This window comes from Protopterus annectens, chromosome 5.part0, assembly GCF_019279795.1.
Source record: "Protopterus annectens isolate FY-2018-M chromosome 5.part0, PAN1.0, whole genome shotgun sequence".
Classification (NCBI taxonomy): domain Eukaryota; kingdom Metazoa; phylum Chordata; order Ceratodontiformes; family Protopteridae; genus Protopterus; species Protopterus annectens.
This window is the reverse complement of record NC_056735.1, coordinates 1,864,192,981-1,864,217,416: the sequence shown is the minus strand read 5'-3', so window position 1 is coordinate 1,864,217,416 and position 24,436 is coordinate 1,864,192,981. Positions and strand designations below refer to the sequence as shown.

At 43.4% G+C, this 24,436-nt stretch overlaps 1 protein-coding gene across 1 annotated transcript in view; it reads left to right on the top strand.

The window, feature by feature from the left end:
• The window catches only part of WBP4 (WW domain binding protein 4), a 1,129,068-nt gene that overhangs the window by 285,114 nt on the left and 819,518 nt on the right, over window positions 1–24,436 (top strand). Inside the window, exon 4 of the mRNA XM_044072046.1 lies at window positions 17,914–18,082. Coding sequence (XP_043927981.1) covers window positions 17,914–18,082 — 169 coding nt within the window. The remainder of the gene's footprint in view (window positions 1–17,913; window positions 18,083–24,436) is intronic.

Genomic DNA, 24,436 nt, shown 5'->3' with positions numbered 1-24,436 from the left:
GAGACCATGAGGTTCTGGGAGTGGGCGATGGCCACGGGGAGCTTTCTCAATGCAACGCACATTCCCGGAGCATCCAACATGTTGGCGGACAAATTGAGCAGGGCTATATTGACTCCTCACGAGTGGTCCCTGAATCCAGTGGTGGCTCAACAGATTTTCCGTCGGTGGGGTTATCTGAGCTGCGATCTGTTTGCATCTCCTCTCAACCACAAATGCAACAACTTCTTTGCATTGATCCCCACAGAGGGGGAATTCCCCAGGGATGCGCTCCCCCACAATTGGCCTCTGGGTCTCCTATATGCCTTTCCTCCGTTACCTCTAATTCCTAGAGTACTTCAGAAAGCCAGATGCCTCAGGAGTCAACTTGATCCTCATTGCCCCCTTTTGGCCTCAGCAGGTGTGGTTCCCTCTCCTACGGTCTCGTTTGAGGCATCCACCCTGGGTGATTGATCCATTTCCGGATCTGCTATCTCATCTTTCTCTCCTATCGTTCCCGAATCTTCAGACCCTACGTCTGACAGCATGGTATGTCCACTTCCAGTGATTTTGGCCAAGTCCAGGCTAGCTTCATCCATGAAGGAGACTATTCTTGCTTCCCAGAGGTCCTCTACTAGGAAAGTTTATTCCAGTAACTGGAAGAAGTTTTCGGTTTGGGCGAAGAATAAGAATTTAGACCCCTTCTCTGCCCCTATTCCCAAAGTACTTCTCTTTTTGACCTTTCTCTTTAAGGAAGGAGCTAGTTTTTCCACTATCAAGGTAAAGGTGGCAGCGATTTCGAATTTTCATCTTATTCTGCCATTTCTGCGTGCCTCTGTAAGGCTTTTTTAAAAGGGGGGTTTCTGTTATGTCCTCCAGTTAACACCCCTTCTTCCCCATGGGATTTGACTTTGGTCCTGCAGACTTTGACAGAACCACCCTTTGAAACAGCGGCTTCATGTGATATTAAATTTCTTTCTTAGAAGACTGCCTTTTTAGTGGCAATAACTTCGGAAAAGAGTGTTTCGGAGTTGCAAGCTCCTTAACAAGCCACCCTACTTAATTTTCCACAAGGACAGGGTGTCTCTAAAACCTGATTCATCCTTCATGCTTGAAGTGGCCTTACCAGCGATTCTCAATCAGTGTATTCATCTACCAGTAATTTTCCCTAACTATTCCAATAAAGGGGAATATATTCTGCACGCATTGGATGTTGATCATCAAGTTCGATTTTATTTACATAGAATGCAAGAAATGTTAATCGTGTTTCACTGTTGCAGTCATTACTCTTGGGTTATCCTGCTGGCAGGCTACCCGCAGTCGGCCTGAATTCCAAAGTCTAGGTCCAGCGTCGGTTGCTGTCACCTCTTCCCTGACGTCAGTGCGCCAGGGGTATAAAAGATGCAGCCGACGCCATTTTCTTCAGTCTTTCTTGCCGCGCGGTGCCCGAAGCAAAAGCAGTTCGCAAGTGCCGGTCGGCCGATTCCTGAGATTTTCACAGACTAATTTCAGATCCGAAGTCTTCATTAAAGCTAAGTACCCCCATGGGGAAACTTTTTTCTTGCTCCAGACTGATGTCAGAAAAAGTTAACAATTGTGTTTCTTGTGGGAAGCAAATACCTCATAAGGATTTTCATTCTTACTGTATTCCTTGCCTAGGCTCTTATCATAACGTTGCTAGCTGTCGGTTTTTTGCTAGATTCAACCAACGCACTATTAAGCATCGGTTTGATTTTGCTTTTCATTACTTTGGATGAAAATTCAATTATATAATGCCTTCGGAACGTCCGACGACCGGAGTTTCTAAAAAAACGCAAGGAAAAAGAGAAGGACAGGCATCCGAGATCCAAAACCGGCGACGAGGCTTCCGCTAAGCCAGTCGCCGGTTCTCAGTGAGGCGCTTTCGCAGCCCCTGACACCCGCTCCCTCAGAGCCACAGGCCGCTGACGACTCCCACGTGGAGCCAGCTAGGCCTCTGGATACTCAAGGTATTGGACACTCGGAAATCATTCCCTCAGATGGGTCCGGAGCCGCTGAGCAGGCATCAACTTCTGAGGGTGTTTTCAGACCTACACCGCTATATGTAAAGCCTACTTCAGCTTATAAAGCAAAGACTAAAGCAGCTTTAAAGACAAAGAAACAAGTACAGCATTCTCCAGGACAAACTTCCATGCCTAAGAAACAGATGCTCAAAATGTCCGAAGACCTTATTACCTTGATCAGGGGTTCCCATCTCCCTCCTGATAAGAGGCCTAGGCAAGAGACATACTATGCCTCTTCAGATCAGGTTTCCATTTCCTCTGACCTCCTCTTCTGTACAGGAATACTATCTTCCTCCCTATGAGGATTCTGATGTTGAAGAATCCATTCCTTCAGCCTCTCCTCTTGAGGATTATTCTTTTGGGGAAACCCTGCATACCATGAGGGAGCACTTCCACTGGGAGAGCCAAGATTACTCGGAATCAAAGAAAAGGCTTAGAGATTTTCTTTTACTTTACTCAGCACAGGCCTCTTGCTATTCCCCCTGTGCTAGACATTGTAGAAGATGTATTTTCAGAGTCCGGTCTTTCTCCAGACTCATTACTTCCAGCTCCTGTTAAACCAGACAGATACTACAGGGTTCCAGATTCACATAAATTTCTTTATAAAAACTCTGCTGCTGACCCAGAAACTATTCCTCAGGGTCCCAAAGAGGTTAAGGCTGCTACTGCAAAAAACCGTATCCCTTCTGACAGGGATTCAAGGGCACTAGACAGATGGGGAGAAAAAGGTCTACACTTCTGCTACTTTGGCTGTGAGGGCTTTAAATTGTCAATTTCATATGATTAAATATCAGCAATACTTAATGTCACTGTTAAAACAGAAAATATTGGCCATTTCTGACTGTGCAGAAAATAAGGAAATGCAGGATTTATTGCATGCAACTGAACAAATGGGAAAGCATACATTGCAATGTGGTTTTGATTCTCTGGAGGCCTCCTGCAGGGCCGCAGTTACGGGTTCTGTCATTAGGAGGCATGCTTGGTTAAAGGAACAAAATCTGCCTGATCATGTTAAAGCAAAATTATTAGATGCTCCATTACAGCATGGTACTTTATTTGGTGTTAAAGCAGAGGAGGTTTTGCAGAAAATGGAGGACAAAGCGAAGTCTATGCAAACAGTAAAGGATTTGTTACAGGTTCAGCCACCAAGATTTAGCAGGAACTGGCCTACAAAGAATTGGTCCTTTCCAATGTCGGACAGGCCACAAAGAGGCAGATATAGATGTCCCAGAGGCAGATCCCAGCCCCAGGGCTCATACAGGCCTAAACAGTGGGGCGCTTCTACCTCCAAAAGTGGAGAAGACAAAGCACAGCCATACAGGAAATAGTCCCAATGACTTGCCTCTGCCAGCACCAAGCACTGACCTTCTTGCAGCCCCCTTAGGGGGAAAACTAGCACTATTCAGTCAAAATTGGCACATGATCACACAGGACAAATGGGTATTGAATATAGTGTCCCAGGGCTACAGGTTCCACTTTCACACCCTGCCAAAGGCAAAAGGTATGCCAAACCTGCCACACAATCAATGGGCTGAGGCACAAAAACAAGTTCCGTCCCTTATGAACATGAGGGCCATTCAGCAAGAGCAAGGACAAGGATTTTACTCGAGACTTTTCTTGGTACCCAGAAAGGACAAAGCCTAGAGACCAATACTGGACCTGTCTATTATAAACACATTTCTGGACGTTCCAAAATTCAAAATGTTAACTCTGCAGCAGCTTCTACCCATGCTGGGCAAGAAGGCTTGGCTTGTAACTTTGGACCTAAAAGAAGCATACCTACATATCCCAATCAGACAATCTTGCAGAAGATACCTCAGATTCATAGCTGGCTCAATGCACTACCAATTCTCTGCACTGCCCTTTGGCTTATCTACTGCGCCCAGGGTCTTCACAAAATGCCTGGCACCAGTAAATGCATTTTGCAGACAGAGGAATTCAAATATATCCTTACTTGGATGACTGCCTTACACAAGCAGAGGACAAGGACACTCTACTAAAGCGTCTGGCATTTGTAAAAAGATGATTAATTTGCCTAGGGTACACAGTAAACTAAAAGAAATCAAAACTAGTACCCTCTCAAGAGATAATATTCCTGGGTGCAAGCTTAAATACAACTGCCCAGATGTCTTATCTCACGCCAGACAAACAAAGGCAACTAACTTCTTACTTCAAAATGTTGGCAACAAAGACCCGGTTATCTGCAAGAAAAATTCTGCAGGCTTTGGGCTTCATGGCATCATGCATTCTGCTAATTCCATATGCCAGACTGCATATGAGGAAACTTCAGTGGTACCTAAAAAGTTTCTGGACTCAACATTGTCAAAGCCTGGAAGCATTAATTACCCTCATTCCTTGCCTGCAACAGGAGATGTTCATTGTGTTACACTGCTGCAGTCATGTCATTACACGTGGGTTATCCTGCCGTCAGGTGGTCCCTCAGTCAGCCTGAGTTCCAAAGTCTTGGTCTGGCATCGGTTGCTGTTGCTTCTTCCATGACGTCAGTGTGACAGGGGTATACAAGATGCAGCTGACGCCATTTTCTTCAGTCTTTCTTGCCGCGCGGTGCCCAAAGCAAAAGCAGTTCGCAAGTGCCGGTCGGCCGACTCCTGAGATTTTCATTCCGAATCCATAACCGAAGTCTTCTACAAAGCTAAGTACCCTGTTGGGGAAACTTTTTCTTGCCTCAGACCAATGTCAGTAAAAGTTAATAACTGTATTTCTTGTGGGAAGCAAATACCTCGTAAAGATTTCCATTCTTATTGTATCCCATGCCTAGGCCCAGACTATGACGTCATAGGCTGTCGGTTTTGTGCTAGGTTTAACAAGCGCACTATTAAATGTCGGTTTGATTTTGCCCGACATTGTTTTGGCAGAAAATTCAATTAACACCATGCCGTCGGAACTACCGACGACCGGAACACACAAAAAGCGCAAAGACAAGGACAGGCATCCGAGGCCCAAAACTGACCATGAAGCCTCTTCTAGGCCAGTCACCAGTTCTCCGGTTTTCAGAGAGGCGTCTTCGCAGCCCCTGACGACCGCTTCTTTAAAACCACAGGCCGCCTCTGACTCCCACGTGGAGATAGCTGGGCCTTTGGATGCACCAGATTTACAGCCTACCAAGGCTAACCCTTCAGAGGGATCCGGAGTAGCTGAACAACCCGTAGCTTCAGATGGTGTTTTCAGACCTACTCAGTTAACCATTAAATCTTCTGCTAAGTCTAAAGCTCCTTTAAAAACAAAGAAACAAATTAAACATTCACCAGGACAGGCCTCCATGCCTAAGAAACAAATGCTCAAAATGGCCGAAGACTTAATCACTCTGATCAGGGGCTCCCATCCCCCTCCTGATAAAAGGTCTAGACAGGATGCAGACTATGACTCATCCGACCAGGTATCCATCTCTTCATATTCATCCTCAGACCTAGGATACTCTTTACCCCCTTAAGAGGATTCTGAAGCTGAGAAAGCAATTCCTTCAGCCTCTCCGCCAGAGGACTACTCCTTTGGGGAAATCTTACATACCATGAGGGAGCATTTCCATTGTGAGGGCCAGGATTATTCATAATCCAAGAAAAGGCTCAGAGATTTCCTTTTATTACCTCAACACAGACCCCTTGTTATTCTTCCAGTGTTAGATATTGTGGATGATGTGTATACTGAAACCAGTTTGAATCCTGATTCTTTACCTCCTGCTCCAGTTAAGCCAGACATACTACAGAGTCCCTGACTCTCACAAATTTCTTTATAAAAGCCCTGCTGCTGACCCTGAGACTATTTCTCGGGGCTCCAAAGGGGTAATGACCTCTTCAGCAAATAATCCAGTCCTCTCTGACAGAGATTCCAGAGCATTAGACAGATGGGGGAAGAAAGTATATACATCTGCAACTTTAGCAAAGAGGGCCTTAAATTGCCAGTTTCACATGCTAAAATATCAGCAATGTTTGATGTCTCAGTTAAAACAAAAATTGCTTCCAAACTCAGATCCTCCTAATTATAAGGAAATGCAGGATTTATTGCATGCAGCTGAACAAGTGGGAAAACATACTTTGCAATGTGAATTTGATTCATTAGAGGCCTCCTGTAGAGCAGCAGTTACAGGATCTGTCATTAGAAGACATGCTTGGTTAAAAGAACAGACGTTACCAGATCATGTTAAAACAAAATTATTGGATGCAACTTTGCAGGAGGATGTTTTATTTGGAGTTGAGGCAGAAGAGGTATTAAAGAAAATGGAGGATAAGGCAAAATCTATGCAAATGGTGAAGGATTTCTTACAGGTTCAGCCTCCTCGATTTAGCAGAAATTGGCCAAAAAAGAATTGGTCTTTCCAGTTACAGACAGACGTCCAAGAGGTAGAGGTCAACCACAAGGTCCTTACAGGCCTCGACAATGGGGTGCATCGATCCAGAAAGAAGGGGAAGATGGGCCTCAACCTTATAAAAAACAACCCCAATGACTCCCCACTACATCTGCCAAGCAGTTCTCTCTTGGCAGCCCCCTTGGGAGGAAAACTGGCACTTTTCTGTCACAAATGGCATATGATCACCAAAAACAAATGGGTTCCCAACATTGTATCTCAGGGTTACAGGTTCCACTTTCACACTCTGCCAAGGTTAAAAGGAATGCCAAATCTGCCACCAAATCAATGGGCAGAGGCTCAAAGACAAATTACAGCACTCATGGACATGAGAGCTATTCAAAAGGTACCAACACAGGAGCAAGGACAAGGATTTTACTCAAGACTCTTTCTGGTTCCCAGAAAGGACAAAGCCTGGAGGCCCATTCTGGATCTTTCTTCTCTAAACACTTAACTGGACGTTCCAAAATTCAGAATGTTGACAGTACAGCAGCTTCTTCCCATGCTGGGCAAGAAAGCTTGGCTCGTAACTTTGGACCTCAGGGAGGCATACCTACATGTCCCTATCAGACAAAACTGCAGAAGATACCTTAGATTCATAGCTGGTTCAATGCACTACCAATTCTCTGCACTGCCCTTTGGCTTATCTACTGCGCCCAGGATCTTCACAAAGTGCCTGGCACCAGTAATTGAATTTTGCAGACAAAAAGGAATTCAAATTTATCCGTAGCTGGACGACTGCCTGATTCAAGCAGAGAGCAAGGACATTCTTCTAAAGCATCTGGCGTTTGTAAAAAAGTTAGTAAGTTGCCTAGGGTACACAGTAAACGAAAAGAAGTCAAAGCTAGTGCCCTCACAAGAGATAATATTCCTGGGTGCCAGCTTGAATACAGCGGCCCAGATGGCTTATCTCACGCCAGACAAGCAAGGACAACTGACTCAATATTTTCAATTGATGGCAACAAAGACCCAACTCTCCGCAAGAAAAATTCTGCAGGCCTTGGGTTACATGGCATCTTGCATACTACTAATTCCATATGCCAGGCTGCATATGAGGAAACTACAATGGTACCTAAAGAGTGTCTGGTCTCAACACTGTCAAAGTTTGGAAAAAGTAATACCACTAATTCCTTGTCTTCAACAGGAGTTTCGATGGTGGGCTCAAGCATGTCACCTCAACAAGGGACAGCCTTTCACTCAACCCACAACCAGGCAAACACTGACAACAGATGCATCGGATTACGCTTGGGGAGCACACATGGCAGGAAAATGTATACAGGGCAAGTGGCCCGCAGAACAAAGGCATCTTCACATCAATCAAAAAGAGATGCTAGCTGTACAAAATGCCCTTATAGCTTTCAAGGACCTTCTGCATCCAGGACAACTACTACTAAAGACAGACAACACCACAGTTATGTGGTACATAAACAAGCAAGGGGGCACTCATTCTTATCCCCTCTGCAGACAAGCCATGACCTTGTGGAACACAGCTCTAACCTATCAAGTTCATCTGCAAGCACAATTCCTGCCAGGAGAGAAAAACAAACTGGCAGGTGACTTAAGCAGAAACATCATGGATCCACACGAGTGGAAATTACATCCACAAATATTCAGAATGATAACACACAAATGGTGGAGCCCAGACATAGATCTGTTTGCATCACCAATGAACTGCCAGCTACAGAAATTCTGCACAAAGACTATCCACCCACAAGCATGGAAAGTGGGTGCCCTCTAATTCAGCTGGAAAAACCTACAAGTATATGCTTTCTCGGCACTACCTCTCCTTCCAAAGGTACTCATAAAAGCCAGGCAGGAAAAGCCAAAGATGATCCTGATTGCCCCAGACTGGCCACGCCAGCACTGGTACCCAATCTTAAAGAACTTAGCACAAGGTCCACCCTGGATTTTGCCTCAAATCTCACATCTTCTGACTCAGCACAACAATCAGATACTTCACAGCCAGCTAAAGACTTTAAACCTGGCTGCATGGCAGATTCCTTGGTCAAGCAAGCAATGCCTCTCTCCAAAGCTGTTATGGATGTCATTCTGGAGGCCAGAAAGGCCTAGCACCAGGAAAGCCTATTTGGATAAATGCAAGAGATTCTGTGCCTGGAACCAGGCTCACAACCTTGACCCACTCGTCCCAAATATTCCTCAGATATTACAATATTTAACTGAGATGCTGGACAAAGGCCTCTACTTTTCATCCATCAAGATCCACGCCTCTGCCATCTCTGCTCATTACAACATGAGCCCACCTATTTTTTCTAATCCTTTGCTAAAACAGTAGCTCAGAGGGGCTAAAAACATAAGACCACCCCGTAGAGCACCAACTCCAACTTGGGACCTCAACTTCGTGTTGGAAAAATTAACTTTACCTCCTTTTGAGCCAGCTAACTCAGCAGATTTAAAATATGTCTCTTGGAAAACTGCTCTGCTCCTGGCATTAACCTCAGCACGAAGAGTTTCAGAATTACAAGCACTAATGGCAGTGGAACATTTCATCATTTTCCACCAAGATAGCGTGTCTTTAAGAACAAACCATACTTTTATGCCAAAGGTGGTATCAAGTGTGGCTCTAAACCAAACTATTCACTTGCCAACTTTTTATCCAAACCCACAGAGTAAAGGGGAGAGACTTCTGCATTCTTTGGACATACACAGGCAGATGTCCTTCAAGGATGCATCTGCAGTCATCACATATGGGTTGTCCTGCCTCAGGCAGCCCTCCGGTCGGCCAGATTCCAAAGTCTGGGTCCGGCGTCGGCTGATGTCACCCTTTCCCTGACGTCAGAGCACCTGGGGTATAAAAGCATCAGCCGACGCCATCTTCCTCAGTCTTTCTTGCCGCGTGGTGCCCGAAGCAGAAGCAGTTCGCAAGTGCCAGTCGGCCAGCTCCTGTAATTCAGCTACCAAAGACTTCAAAAGCTAAGTACCCCGTTGGGGACTCTTTCTTGCTTCAGCCGATGTCAGATAAAGTTAATAATTGCTTAACTTGTGGGAAACAAATACCTCATAAGGATTTCCACTCTTACTGCCTCCCCTGCCTAGGCACAGACCATGACGTCTCGGCCTGTTCAGCCTGTGCTTCCTTCAACCGACGCACTCTTAGATGGGCGGAGTTTGCAGAGGAATTTTTTGGGGCTAGTTTTTCATACAGTATGCTGTCGGAGACTCCGACTTCACATTTAACAAAGAAACGGAAGGACAAGGACAGACACGCGGGCCGCGGTTTCGGCTGAAACCACAGCCAGGCCTACCGCGAGTGTCTCGGTCTCGGCCTTGGCTGAAACCGAGTCCTTGGTACTTCCGACCCCCGAAACCGCTCAACCGACAACCTCGGCCCCGGAGGCCCCTGCTGAGTCGGTTATTGAATTTCCTTCTGAAACTGGTGTCTTGGAAACTTCCGACACCATTCCTCTAGACAAAACTACACCAGCACGTGGTGCAGCTAGGCCTCCTGCATCCATGTCCATAAAGGCTTTCACCAGGGCTAAAGCTGCTAAACATACAAAAGCTATGCCTCCCAGGTTTATTCCTCAGGGACCCTCTACAAGTTCGCAGATTCTAACTTTAGCAGAGGACCTTATTTCCTTAATTAGGGGCTCTCAACCCCATCCGGACAGGGGCTCTCAACCCCCTCTAGACAAAAGGCCCAGGGTTGAGCCCTCTGATCCCCACTCCTCAGAGGAGGCCTCTGATGGCTCTGCTGACTACCAGGAGGAGGCTTTTTCGGCCTACGAGGATTCTGATGCAGAGGAATCAATCCCCTTGGCCTCCCCTCCTGAAGAACTATCCTTCGGGGAAACCCTCCACACTATGAGAGAGCATTTCAAATGGCAGGGCCGGGAATTCTCTGATTCCAGGAAAAGATTAAGAACTTTTCTGCATTTACCTCAGCATAGACCTTTGGCTATTCCTCCTGTTTTGACTGTCATTGATGATTTGTACTCTGAGTCTAGCATAACCCCTGACACTCTTCCTCCGGCCCCTGCCAAACCCGATAGGTACTACAGGGTCCCGGACTCGCATCTTTTTCTTTACAAGGCCCACTCTGCTGATCCAGAAACTATTTCCCAGGGCCCTAAAGGGGTTGCAGCTGCCACTACTAAAAATCTACTCCCCTCTGAAAGGGAGTCCAGGGCTTTAGAGAGATGGGGTAAAAAAGTGTATGCTTCTGCTACTCTTTCTATGAGGGCATTAAATTGTCAATTTCATATGATACAGTACCAAGAGTATTTGTTAGATGAATTGCATAAGAAACTGTCTTCACCTGAACCCCTAGATCGTAAATCACTTCAGGATCTGGTACATAACTCCCAGCAGGTTAGCAACCATTTCTTACAGTGTGGTTATGATGCATTGGAAGCTTCATGTAGGTCAGCTATGACAGGTGCAGTCATATGTAGGCATGCTTGGCTGAAGGAACAATCTCTGCCAGACCATGTTAAAGCTAAGCTTTTGGATGCTCCAGTGGAAAAGCAAAAGTTATTTGGCTCCACTGCTCATGAGGTCTTAAAGAAATTTGAGGAAAAGGCAAAATCTGTACAGTCAAAGATTTTCTACAAGTCCAACCACCAAGATTCAGCAGAAATTGGCCTACCAAGAATTGGTCCTTTCCGGACACAGAAGGATTTCAGAGAGGCAAGAACAGGCGTGCCAGAGGTAGATGGCAAGCTAGAGGCTCCTACAGAGGACGTCAATGGCAGCCTCCCAACCAGAGAGGTAGTGCAGGACCTACAACTGCTGCACAAGGACAGACTCAATGACTTTGCTTTGACCCCGCCAACCAGGGCTCAGTTAGAAGCACCTTTCATTCCATGCCTCCAAAAGGAATTTCTGTGGTGGGCTCAAGCAAGCCAGTCAAACAGGGGTCTGCCCTTCAGCAAACCAATAGCCAGCCAAACCATTACAACGGACGCTTCAGACCACGGTTGGGGAGCACACATGGAGGGCAGATGTATTCAAGGACTATGGTCACAAAAGGAGCTACGCATGCACATAAACCAAAAGGAAATGCTGGCAGTGATACATGCAATCAAGGCCTTCAAACTCTTTCTGCATCAAGGCCACCTGCTAATAAGGACAGACAACACCACAGTTATGTGTTACATAAACAAGCAAGGAGGCACCCATTCCTACTCTCTTTGCAGACTGGCAATGAATCTATGGGAACTTTCATTGAAACTCAATATAGAGCTGCAATCCCAGTTTGTGCCAGGAAAAGACAGTATACTGGCGGACAGCTTAAGCAGAAATATCATGGATGCACACGAATGGATGCTGCACCCAGACATCTTCCTACAGATAACACAATCATGGGGAAGGCCAGACATAGATCTTTTTGCCTCCCCCCACAATCATCAGCTGAAGAAATTCTGCTCAAGGACATACCACCCACAAGCATGGAAAGTGGATGCCCTATCTTTCAGCTGGAGAACTCTAACAGTGTATGCCTTTCCACCTCTTCCATTAATGACCAAGGTCTTACTGAAGATCAGGACAGAGCAGCCAAAAGTGATTCTGATAGCTCCGGACTGGCCAAGACAGCACTGGTACCCACTGTTAAAGAGCATGTAACGCACGAAACCATGGCCTCTTCCTCAATGGCCACTTCTCCTGACACAGCACAATTACAAAACTCTGCATTCCAACCTGAAAACCTTGCAACTAACAGCCTGGAAAATACCTTGACTCCTCCTCAGGATAAGCTATCCAAGAGAGTGAAGGATATCATCATGGAAGCTTCGGCCTTCCACAAGAAAGGCATATTCAGCAAAATGGAAAAGATTTCACACTTGGCGCACCACAAAGGGCCTAGATGCGACAGTGATGAACATGGCACATATCCTGGAATACTTGGCAGAAGTGCTCCACAATGGCCTGTCTTACTCTTCCATTAAAATTCATGTTTCAGCAATTTCAGCAGAGTACAATACTGATCCACCTGTCTTTTCTCATCCTCTCCTAAGACAGTTTCTAAGAGGAATTAAAAACATCAATCCTCCAAGGAAACCTCCAGTGCCTACTTGGGACCTTAACTTCGTGTTGGAAAAACCTAACTCTGCCTCCCTTTGAACCAGCAGCATCTGCAGAACTACAGTTCCTGTCTTGGAAGACCGCCTTCCTTCTGGCCATAACCTCAGCAAGAAGAGTATCTGAGTTACAGGCCCTCATGGCAGTACAGCCATTTCTTATTTTTCATCAGGACAGAGTCTCATTGAGAACCAATCCTTCATTTATGCCAAAGGTGGTATCCAGGGTCTCATTAAACCAAGCTGTTCACCTGCCTACCTTCTTTCCAAATCCACAAAACAAAGGGGAGAAACTTCTGCACACCCTGGACATAGACATTTGCACTACTACTTGGACAGAACTAAAAGCTACAGAAAAACTGACCAGCTGTTGGTGGCATATGCTGCTGGTGCACAAGGAAAAGCAATTTCCAAACAGACAATTTCAAAATGGATAGGGAATTGCATTCGTTTTTGTTATTCCTTTCATGGAAGAACTGTGCGAGCTAACATTAGACCGCATTCCACCAGAGCCACAGCCACCTCCACAGCCTTCTTAAGAGGGGTGGCTACCAAGGACATTTTAGAAGCTGCTACATGGAGCTCCGTGCATACATTTTCCAAGCATTACAATTTACCTTTATATTCCAGATCCAGAGCAGGCTTTGCTACGGCAGTCCTGCAGGGCATTTTAGCTACACCATCCTTTACATAGATCTTCCACCCCCAGTTTGGCTATGGTATTCTACCCATATGTGATGACTGCAGATGCATCCTTGAAGGACATAGTACAGTTTTGTACCTACCATAAATGTAGATGTCCGATAGGTATGCATCTGCAGTCAGGTTTACCCCCCCTCCTTCCCCTCTTTGGTATTTATTGGGTACTTTCCCCTCTCATAGCTAGCTGGGGTTATCTATTATGGTGTATTTGTTTTATATATATATATATATATATATATATATATCTGTGCATGTTTGGAATTTATTGCATTTCTCCAAATTTAGCCTTCCTTTGAGGGCATCTGGGGCAAGAAACACTGAGGAAGATGGCGTCGGCTGACGCTTTTATACCCCAGGCGCTCTGACGTCGGGGAAAGGGCGACATCAGCCGACACCGGACCCAGACTTTGGAATCCGGATGACCGAAGGGCTGCCTGAGGCAGGACAACCCATATGTGATGACTGCAGATGCATACCTATCGGACATCTACATTTATGGTAGGTACAAAACTGTACTTTACGCTGCTTCTTGAACAAAACCAAAGCTTTCAGAAAATCTGAGCAATTGTTTGTAGCATATGCTGCAGGAGAACAGGGAAAAGCCATTTCATGACAGACCATTTCAAAATGGATAGGACACTGTATACATTTCTGCTATTCACACCATGGGAAAACTGTACCTAACAGCATTAGGTCTCATTCCACCAGGGCAATAGCCACTTCAACTGCCTACCTCAGAGGAGTACCTACCAAGGACATTTTGGAAGCAGCAACTTGGAGTTCTGTACATACCTTCACCAAGCATTACCATCTGCCTCTTTACTCTAAATCCAGAGCTGGCTTTGCCACTGCAGTCCTGCAGGGCCTTACAGCCACCCCTAATGCTTTATAGAACCAGCCACCCTACCTCAGCTTTGAGATTCTACCCAAGTGTAATGACTGCAGCAGTGTAACACATTGAACATAGTACAGTTTTGTACCTACCATAAATGTAGATGTTCGAGTGTATACACTACTGCAGTCCAGGTTACCCTCCCTCCTTCCCCTCTTACTTGCTGGTACGTACCTAAATCTTCTACCCTTTACTACCTATGGGGAGTATTTGCTGGTAACTGAAAGTTTTTGATTGCTTTTCATATGTATGTTTTATTAGCAATTTGCATTGCCTACCTTTTAAGGGGGCACCTGACATCTGGGCCAAGAAAAACTGAAGAAAATGGTGTCGGCTGCATCTTGTATACCCCTGTCGCACTGACGTCAGGGAAGAAGCGACAGCAACCGACGCCGGACCAAGACTTTGGAACTCAGGCCGACTGAGGGACCGCCTGACGGCAGGATAACCCAAGTGTAATGACTGCAGCAAGTGTATACACTCGAACATCTACATTTATGGTAGGTACAAAACTGTACTTTTTGATGGTGGGCACATGCCTGTCACCTCAACAAGGGACAGCCATTCACTCTACCCACAGCCAGGCAGTCAATAACAACAGATGCATCAGATTATGCCTGGGGAGCACACATGGCTGGAAAATGTATTCAGGGCACATGGTCCACAAGCCAAATGCATCTACATATCAATCAAAAAGTGATGCTAGCTGTTCAGAATGCCCTGACAGCTTTCAAGGATCTACTCCATCCAGGACAACTACTGATGAGCGCGGACAATACTACAGTCATGTGGTACATAAACAAGCAGGGAGGCACACATTCCTACCCCCTCTGCAGACAAGCCATGACTTTGTGGGACAGAGCATTGACTTATCAAGTTCACCTGCAAGCACAACTCCTGCCAGGAAAGAACAATACTCTGGCAGACAAACTAAGCAGAAACCTCACGGATCCCCACGAGTGGAAACTGGGTCCACAAGTCTTCAGCATGATAGCAAAGGAATGGGGATGCCCAGACATAGATCTATTTGCCTCCCCTCACAACTGCCAACTACAGAAATTCTGCACAAGGACTTAACACAAGCTGGCATGGAAAGTGGATACTCTGTCATTCAGCTGGAAAAGTCTAACAGTATATGCCTTTACTCCACTGCCTCTCCTCCCCAAGGTACTCCTAAAGGTCAGACAAGAGAAGCCAAGAATGATTCTGATTGCCCCAGACTAGCCATGCCAGCACTGGTACCCAATCTTAAAAAGCTTGTCTCAAGGCCCAGCCTGGACATTGCCTCTAATTCCTCACTTACTGACCCAGCGCAACAATCAGATTCTGCACAGCCAACTCAGGACCCTAAATTGGCAGCATGGCGGATAATGTAACCATTGAAAACACACCTCTCTCTAAAGCAGTGATGGATGTTATTTTGGAGGCCAGGAGGCCCAGTACCAGAAAATCTTATGCAGAAAAATGGAAAAGATTCTGTGCTTGGAACCAGGCACAAGGAATTGACCCATCTGTACCAAATATTCCTCAGATTTTCCAATACCTAACTGAGATGCTGGACAAAGGCCTATCCTTTTCATCAATTAAAATTCATGCCTCTGCCATTTCAGCTCATTACAATACGGAACCTCCTATTTTGTCCCATCCATTGCTAAGGCAGTACCTCAGAGGGGCCAAAATCATAAGACTCCAAGGAGAGCCCCAGTACCTGCATGGGACCTCAATTATGTCTTGGAAAAATTCACACTGCCACCTTTTGAGCCAGCCAATACAGCTGATATAAAGTTTTTATCTTGGAAAACAGCTCTGCTCCTAGCAATAACCTCTGCAAGGCGAGTTTCAGAGTTACAGGCACTCATGGCTGTGGAAACTTTCATCATTTTCCATCCAGACAGGGTTTCTCTAAGGACAAACCCAACATTTATGCCTAAGGTAGTGTCCAGTGTGACCCTTAACCAAACAATTCATTTGCCTACCTTTTATCCAAACCCACAGAATAAGGGTGAAGAGACTTCTGCATTCCTTGGACATACACAGACAACTACGCTTCTACTTGGACAGAACTAAAGCTTTCAGAAAAACTGAGCAACTTTTAGGGGCATATGCTGCAGGATCTCAAGGAAAGCCCATCTCAAAACAGACTATTTCAAAATGGATAGGCCACTGCATTCGTTTCTGCTACTCACAACATGGCAAATCAGTGCCCAAGGGCATTAAGCCTCATTCTACCAGGGCAGCAGCCTTTCTCAGAGGAGTACTAACCAAAGACATTTTAGAGGCTGCAAGCTGGAGTTCATTGCACACTTTTACAAAGCACTACCATTTACCTCTCTACTCTAAATCCAGAGCAGGCTTTGTCACTGCAGTTCTGCAAGGCCTTATAGCCTCTCCTAATCCTATTTAGGCCCAGCCACCCAACCTCAGCTTTGGGATTCAACCCAAGAGTAATGACTGCAGCAGTGAAACACGATGAACATAGTACAGTTGTGTACCTACCATAAATGTAGATGTTAGAGTGTATTCACTGTTGTAGTCCAGGTTACCCACCCACCATCCCCCTTTTCTTTGCTGGGACTTACCTATACTTCTCTGTCTTATACAATATATGTGGTGTATTTGCTTGTAGATGAATGAAATGTTTATTTTACTGCATGCATAATTATTGGCATAATTTTTTAGCCTACCATTTTTGGGGCACCTGACATCTGGGGCAAGAAAAACTGAAGAAAATGGCGTCGGCTGCATCTTTTATACCCCTGGCACACTAACGTCAGGGAAGAGGCGACAGCAACCGACGCCAGACCTAGACTTTGGAATTCAGGCCCACTGCGGGTAGCCTGCCAGCAGGATAACTCAAGAGTAATGACTGCAACAGTGAATACACTCAAACATCTACATTTATGGTAGGTACACAACGGTACTTTGCCTTTTTTTTGAATGGAAAGGGCAGGGGTATTTCAAAAGTCACGGTTTCCTGTTGGATTTCACAGTAGGTTCATAGATTAGTACTAAGCCAACTGCCCTTGTGAGCCATTTTAAGCCTTGCCAATTATCCCTTGTGAGACTCAAACCCTGCACCTTCTGTTTGTAAGGCAAACACCTTAACCATTAGGCCTATTCTTCAGAAGGTATTATTTTGGCTACACCATTGAGGGCTCATTCTACCAGGTCAGTTTCTACTTCCACTGCCTTTGCAAATCGTCAGTCTTTAGATGATATTTGTGCAGCAGCAACATGGTCTTCTCCCCATCTCCCCACACTTTTATTTCCCACTATACGTTTGATTTGATTTCCAGAGGGAAGGGCTTCATTTGGCTCCACAGTTCTTTGGCATGTCCTTCTCGAGACCTCCCAGGATTTAGGTAGCTGTGGACTGACCCTAATGTGAGGAATGGTGACAAGATAACATCAGATTTATAGTTCTGTACTTACCATAACTTGTCATCTGTGTTATCTGTAGTCACCATTCATCATGATCCCACCCTCCAGCCCCCTTCCTGGAAGATTGGTTGGATTTGGAGGTTCTGTTTTGTCTAAATACTTTTGTCTGTTTTGTTTCCTTATACAAACTTGATCTGAGGGAGTGTAGGGCAGCAGTGCATTATGGGAGGGGAGCAGCTTGAGCTAAGCTGTGTTCTGAGTATGCCGGCTCTGATCTGATATCGGATCTAAGACCCTAACGTGATGAATGGTGACTACAGATAACACAGATGCCAAGTTATGGTAAGTACATAACTATAATTACTAACGATTCACAACTGTTTCACTTCTGAGACGCCCACTGTTTGTGAACATGAACCAGTAGCATTTCATTATTCACTTTTCAGTTCTTTTTTTAAAGTAATCCTGGTAGTGATCTGTATGCTTTGATTAGCTGTGTTCACCATTGTTTTTGTACAGATCAAGAAAAAAAGTATGGAGAAGGCAAAGCAAGAAGCAGAGCAGTGCAAAGAATTTGCTGCAATGGAGGATGCTGCAATGAAGGCCTACCTTGAAGATCTGAAGCGACTTGGTGCAGTAACAGGAGTACAGGACACACGTCAGGCAGCACAACCTGAAAGACAGAGTGGTATGTTATGAAGGAAATACAAAGAATGCGACTCCCAAGTCAGTTTGACAGTTACGCTTTTTGCCATTTTATTGTAGTCTGCCTCAGAAACTGTTGCAACTTTAACAAAATTACATTTTCCCATGATCTATGATCTCTCATGCATTGTAGACTTTTTTTCTTTTCAGTATTCCTTAAAAGATGTACATGTTTGTAAAGAGCCCAGCTGGGATCTATTTAGTTTATTCAGATCCAGCTGCAGGAGAAACTTGAGTAATCCAAGAATGACAGGGATGTTTGCTGCTGTAGTGAGGAGTCAAAGGAGTCTGAGCAGAGAGTTACTGAAGTTGAGAAGTAACTGAGGCAAATCTGGTGGTGTGTGTGTGTGTGTTTTTTTTTTTTTTTTTTTTTTGGGGGGGGGGGGGTGTTCCTGAGTTCTGTATGGACTGATTTATAGCTGGAGCTTTCATGTGATTGTTGACTTTTGATCCTCTTTTTTTTCTCCATAGGTGGCTTTCCACACTATATATGAAGACAGTCACTGCATTCTTGTGTTTCGAATCTGCAATATGTTGCCCTTGGACAGTTTTCTCCTCTTGTGTAGTTGCAGCCTTTCCCCAGTAGTGCATGTGGCCTTCTTTCAAGGGACCATTGATTTCTTACTAATGTTTATTTCATTGCAGTTTTTCAGACCTATTTGCTACCTTTAATGCATCTTTGAAGAGCATTTCTGCTCTACCCAGCCTTTATTTTTGGTAGCCAACTTCATTTAGGGTTTCACTGACACAGGGCCGGCCTTAGCCAAAATGGCGGGCGAAGTAGTGCTCAGGCGCCCCTTAAGCCCCACCCACACCACAGTCATGAAACACCCCTATTTGAGCCACACCCACAGGGTCACTCCCCAAGAAAGCCAATCCAGTCATTTCCTTAAATTATTTAAATGCATAGGAGGAATAGTTACATTCCAAGGTATCTTTATCTACAACTACTTCTGCATAATATTTTCTACTTTAAATACCAGAGCCAGATCACGGTCAAATAGAGCCCTAGGCAGGGTAATAGACTGCCCCACCAGAGCAGCTGCTCCTGCAGCAAACCACTCCCCCCAGCAGCACCCTCCTCCTCATTCCAGTGTTCTATTATTTGGTTGTTTCTCACCAGTTACCATGCATACTATTCTCTTATTTGCTTCTACAGTCATTACAGATATTTAAATAAAATAGCACAAAAACAGGTAGCCATTTGCTAAACAATACAGTCTCGCAATGAAAGCAGACTTGGCATAAGCAGTAAACTTCTCTGCCCTTGAAACTCACATTCATTGAAATGGAAAAATTCATATTCATAGAAATTGCATCTGACCAGTGAAGAATTAAGTTTACCTTTGGGCTGTTTTCAAAACAGACTCCTTGCACACATTTTTTAGGGCCATGCATAAGTGTATTTGTTCTTTGATTCACCTTCTTGATTGCATTGAATTATATTTCTTGTATAATATAGCACCACTTGTTAGAAAGTGTTTTAAATTTGTAGTTTTAAACATTATTTTTATAAGCAGTAAAACAAAATGTATGAACCAATAACTACCCATTTCAGAAATTTTCAACCATAAAAGGCCACTCAAGACTTCTGTCATTATAATCCACCAATATTACTCCATACTCACAAGCTCTGCAGATGTAAAATTATCTGAATTCCACACTAAAGAAATCCGTACCTAATGAAGAGGTTGCTACCAGCAAAACAACTTCACATATCAATGTTTAATCTACAAATTCAGTGCCTGCTTTCCCTGAAGAATTAATTGCCTATATTGCATTAAAAATTGGTAAGTTGGTAATATTGCAATAGTAAATGACCAACAAGTTCATAATCACTAGGCATCTCATACAAAGGACATAACCAGGAGTGTAGAACCCCTAGCACCCCTTATAATGCACCAAATAATCAATAATCATATGGGCACTGCAATACCAGCACTCCATCTACATGGTGTGGGAGTAGAATTCACAGCCTTCTGCACCAAAGGCAGTTATGCTAACACTGCTTTCAGATTTTACAACACAATGTGCCATTTGATAAACAAAAACAGCTAGTTGCACATAGAAACATTTACACTTGTTAGAGTATGTTATAAATTTGTAGTTTTGAACATTTTTCCAGTAAGCAATGAAACAAAATATATGAACCAATAATGATAAAACTACCCATTTCAGAATATTTAACCATAAAGGCTCCTCAAACATCTGTCATTACAACACACCATCCATTTTCTGAAGGAAATGAAGGCTGAAACTCAAATGTATGACATTTAGTTATTTAAATCTTCTGTGATTTGCCAGAAAACCACAACTTTTATGAGGAATAGGCCAAAAATATGAGGTAAAAATCTGGATAGTTGAGAGGTATGCATACCTCTCAACCTTACTGCAAGAACTCTGGACATGATGGAGATGCAATGACCATAAAAATATGGATATATTTTAAATATTACACTTTTTTAACTTAAAGTTGCTAGAACAACAGGATTTATGTTAACTTGCATTTCTGAAGGATATGAAGTCTGAAAGTCATATATTTCAGATCCTCGGCAGGTTAAAGTTCAGGCAAATGATGCTTTTGAGTTCAGTCTTTTGGCCATCCATAAGTTACTCTCTTACCTGTCAGCCTCATCAAAAAATCAAAGTCATCAGTAAGTTTATATTTTACTTTTATATAGAACATATTAACTTCTGCCAACCAACTTTAGTGGTCTCTTCTTTATGATACAAATCACCTTTATCATACTATAGTGTACCAGTGACATTTATCCAGGGACCAGTGCAGCCTATCTCTAAAGGTCCTTGGCCGCCTACCTTCAATGAAATACTTTATTGCATACTGCTTGCACAGCCCTCATGGTCATTTGAGTTGGAGACTAATAACATAAATTTTCAAAGTAGAACACATACATGGGTCTGCTACAAGCATTCAGGTCCAAAGTGCTCAAAAACACAATCTCAGACCCAAGGACCAGAGTGTCTTTGTATCTGGTGTAGCCAGCCACTTGCTCTCAAATTCATATATGAGGCTGGACAAGCAGCTGCCACCCTTTACACAAGTGGATTATCTGCATTCAAGCAAGGTAGTGCAGTAGCCATGGGAAAGGAGTGAAAAAGGGATTTTTACGGTCAGGAAGGGACTTTATGAATTAGGGAACACAGAGAGTTTTAGGGTAAGGAAGCAAGGACTCTGGTTGGGAGATTTTGGGGTTAGAGTTACGGTTCTGATAGGGCTATTCAGCTTTATAGGGCTAAGTGTTGGGAGGGCTATGCAGAAACAGGATATTGGGCAAGTGGGAGGTTGAGCAGTTGCGTTTTCAAACAAGTGGCAGCAAAGGAGGTATGTCGTGGGCTACTAGCAAGTGAGTGCCTGCAGCAGATCATATATACATAAATAACAAACAAAAATATTCTTAAACATGACAACTATGTATAACAGAAGTAGAAACTAGATTCATAACCAATAACCATGCAAACGCTGGACTAATCCTGAGGTAATAAATAAATAAACAATTAAATCATCCCACCCATTTAATTTGAGGGCTATATATCAAAGCAGCAGAAATAAGGTACATAATCAATAATCACAAACAAAGAACAATAAAATCCCCCACCAGCAACAACACCCATGTTACTTATAAAAAGTAATAAAAAACTACCTCCATCACCCAAGGATAATAAAGGTTCTCCATGTTAATGCTAGTAGCATAATTAAAATAAATAAAATCCAGGCTCACAAGATACTAGAAAAATCTGAGACAGATATGACCAGGTTAATATAACATAGACTTAAAAGCCTGAAAAAGAAATAATGTGCACATGATTATTCCAATAGCATGACTACTACAAATGTGTGTCTAGGGGGTGGTTGGGTTTAAGGGTAAGGTGCTAGTTTTAACTGTACAAAGTAGGATACCACAAGATGAAAGAGGCATGGAATGCTGAGTATATTGCTGAGTTCATGGATTTATTACTAACCACAGACAAACCATTTAAAATGGAATGAGCATAAGCATGCCTAGGTAGAACAATACGTTTATAGAATGTGGAATTATGAATTAATGCCCAGGACAAACAGAACTCCAGCAGCAGACTTAATGAAAGTCCAGGATGTGAAAGAAACTTCTCTATGTTAATATGACTACAATCTTGTTACAGATGCATGTAACACACATCAGTAATAGGCATTCTAAAATATATGCATAATAATATTTGATAAAACAAATACAACACTTAGAGAGTTTTCTGAATGTTAGAACTGTCTGATTTTCTGGTCCTTATCATATCACTGCACTACACATTATGGTGCAACACCTATACTGCTATCCATCCCAAAAACACTATTATAATAAGGAAAATAAGCCAGCAACACATACAAACCTCTGCTCATTTGCACAGACAGCTACGAATAGTATCACACTGAACAAACAGACGCTAGACATCACACACACACACTTACCTACTCTCTCATACAACACACAAATACTTACCTTCTCTGTCATACACACGCACACCTACTCTTTCACATAGTAACACATGCACTTTATCTGTCATACAAACAGAACAACTAATTAAAATTCCATACACACACACACACACACACACACACACACACACACACACACACACACACACACACACACACACACACAGAAGCTCAGTTTAAACTACACAGACACACACATATACTTACCTTCAGTTCATAGGTTCGTATGTTCATAGCTGTGTACTAGGCTAATGGGCCTGGGGTCTTTATAAGCCTAACCCATAGAATTACCCTGGCATCGTGCCACCCAACCTTAGTTCCCAGTGCTTCTGTCGAGTAAAGCCACTGGAGTGATCCCTGGGGTGAATTTTCTATTTCATAGTCACACTGTAGTACATACAGGTGTATTAAATAAGGTAATATCTCTGAGCATCTAGTTTCAAAAAGTGAGGGCTTATTTTAAGAGACAGCTTATAATCTTTGTTAAATTCTACCCTGGAAATTCTTACCAATATATCCATAAAGCTTTACACTATGCTTAGATGTTCACCAGATTGTAGATGTCTCACCATAATGATATTTTCACATCAATACAATCTGTGTTAATAAGTAACTAGTACAAACTGCATCATCCTTGAGGATAATAAGCATCAGTTGCCTTCAACCTGTACCTCCCACATAACTCTGTATTTGAACAACATTTTTTCTGAATTACTTAGACTTACTTTAGACATTTATATTAGTCTGTTAAGTTGCAAATTATTGTCCACTGATTGTAGTAAACTTGAGAGCTGCAAAATATAATAGCTGCCACCTATCAATACTCTACACCTAGCAGTTCTAAATCACAGGATCATAAGATCATAGGAAGTTATTAGGATAACGGACCTAACAAGACTAACAAGTTCTGACCTTGTTTCCATGATCAGCACCTATTGTCCGTGTGTCCAGCAGAGACACAGGTGGAACCCCCAGGGTGAATTTACGGTTACCCATCCAATCATCCAGACTGTGCTTGAAGAAGGCCAAAGAGGTTCTCTGCTTTACATGAATTGGGAGTCTGTTCCACAGATGTGGTAACCTGTGGGAGACGAATCTACCCCTCCAGCAGGTTCTAAAATTGTCTTCAGATTGATCATACACTCACTCAGATCGAGTACTTTGAGATACGAACCCCTAAAAATCTAGTTACGCAAACTTGAGAACAAAATATTTAATGCTAGTGCCACAGCACAATCACTCAGTGATGTTACTCTTTCTGACCTATTTAGATTTGTTTAGCATTCAAATCCATTCATTTTAAATATGTACCACCTGTCTTATTTGTAAGCTGCAACTATTAAGGTCTGCAGTAAGGCTTAGGAAATGTAATGTTTTCTGTTTACATTCTGTTTTTGTAAATTGTGATTGTAGGCAACTGTTAACCTTTTGTATATTCTTTGTAAATCTTTGTAAAATTATCTTTTTGTACTACTGTTATGGAGCTATTTTCCTTGAGTCTCCACTGAAAATTGGCTACTTGCCCAGCAAGACACTACCTGGTTAAAAAATGTAAAATAAAATAAATAAATACAACTAACTTAGAACTTCCCACTTTGCTGCTTGAAGGTGTGGCTCAAACGCACTGTTCAATACAGTAATTATTCTATGTCTCATTACTGCTTAATATTTGTGTGGGATTAATTAATCCTCACTGCAGTATGCTGACTGCAGTACTTTGAACATTGGTGCCATTGTGTTGCACCCTTTACAAAGATCTCTTGTATATGTGTAACTATTGTTTACCTAGTATCAGAGTCGCAGCTCAAGAGAGTCCTTGAGCAACCAACATAAAATGTTTTCTTAAGG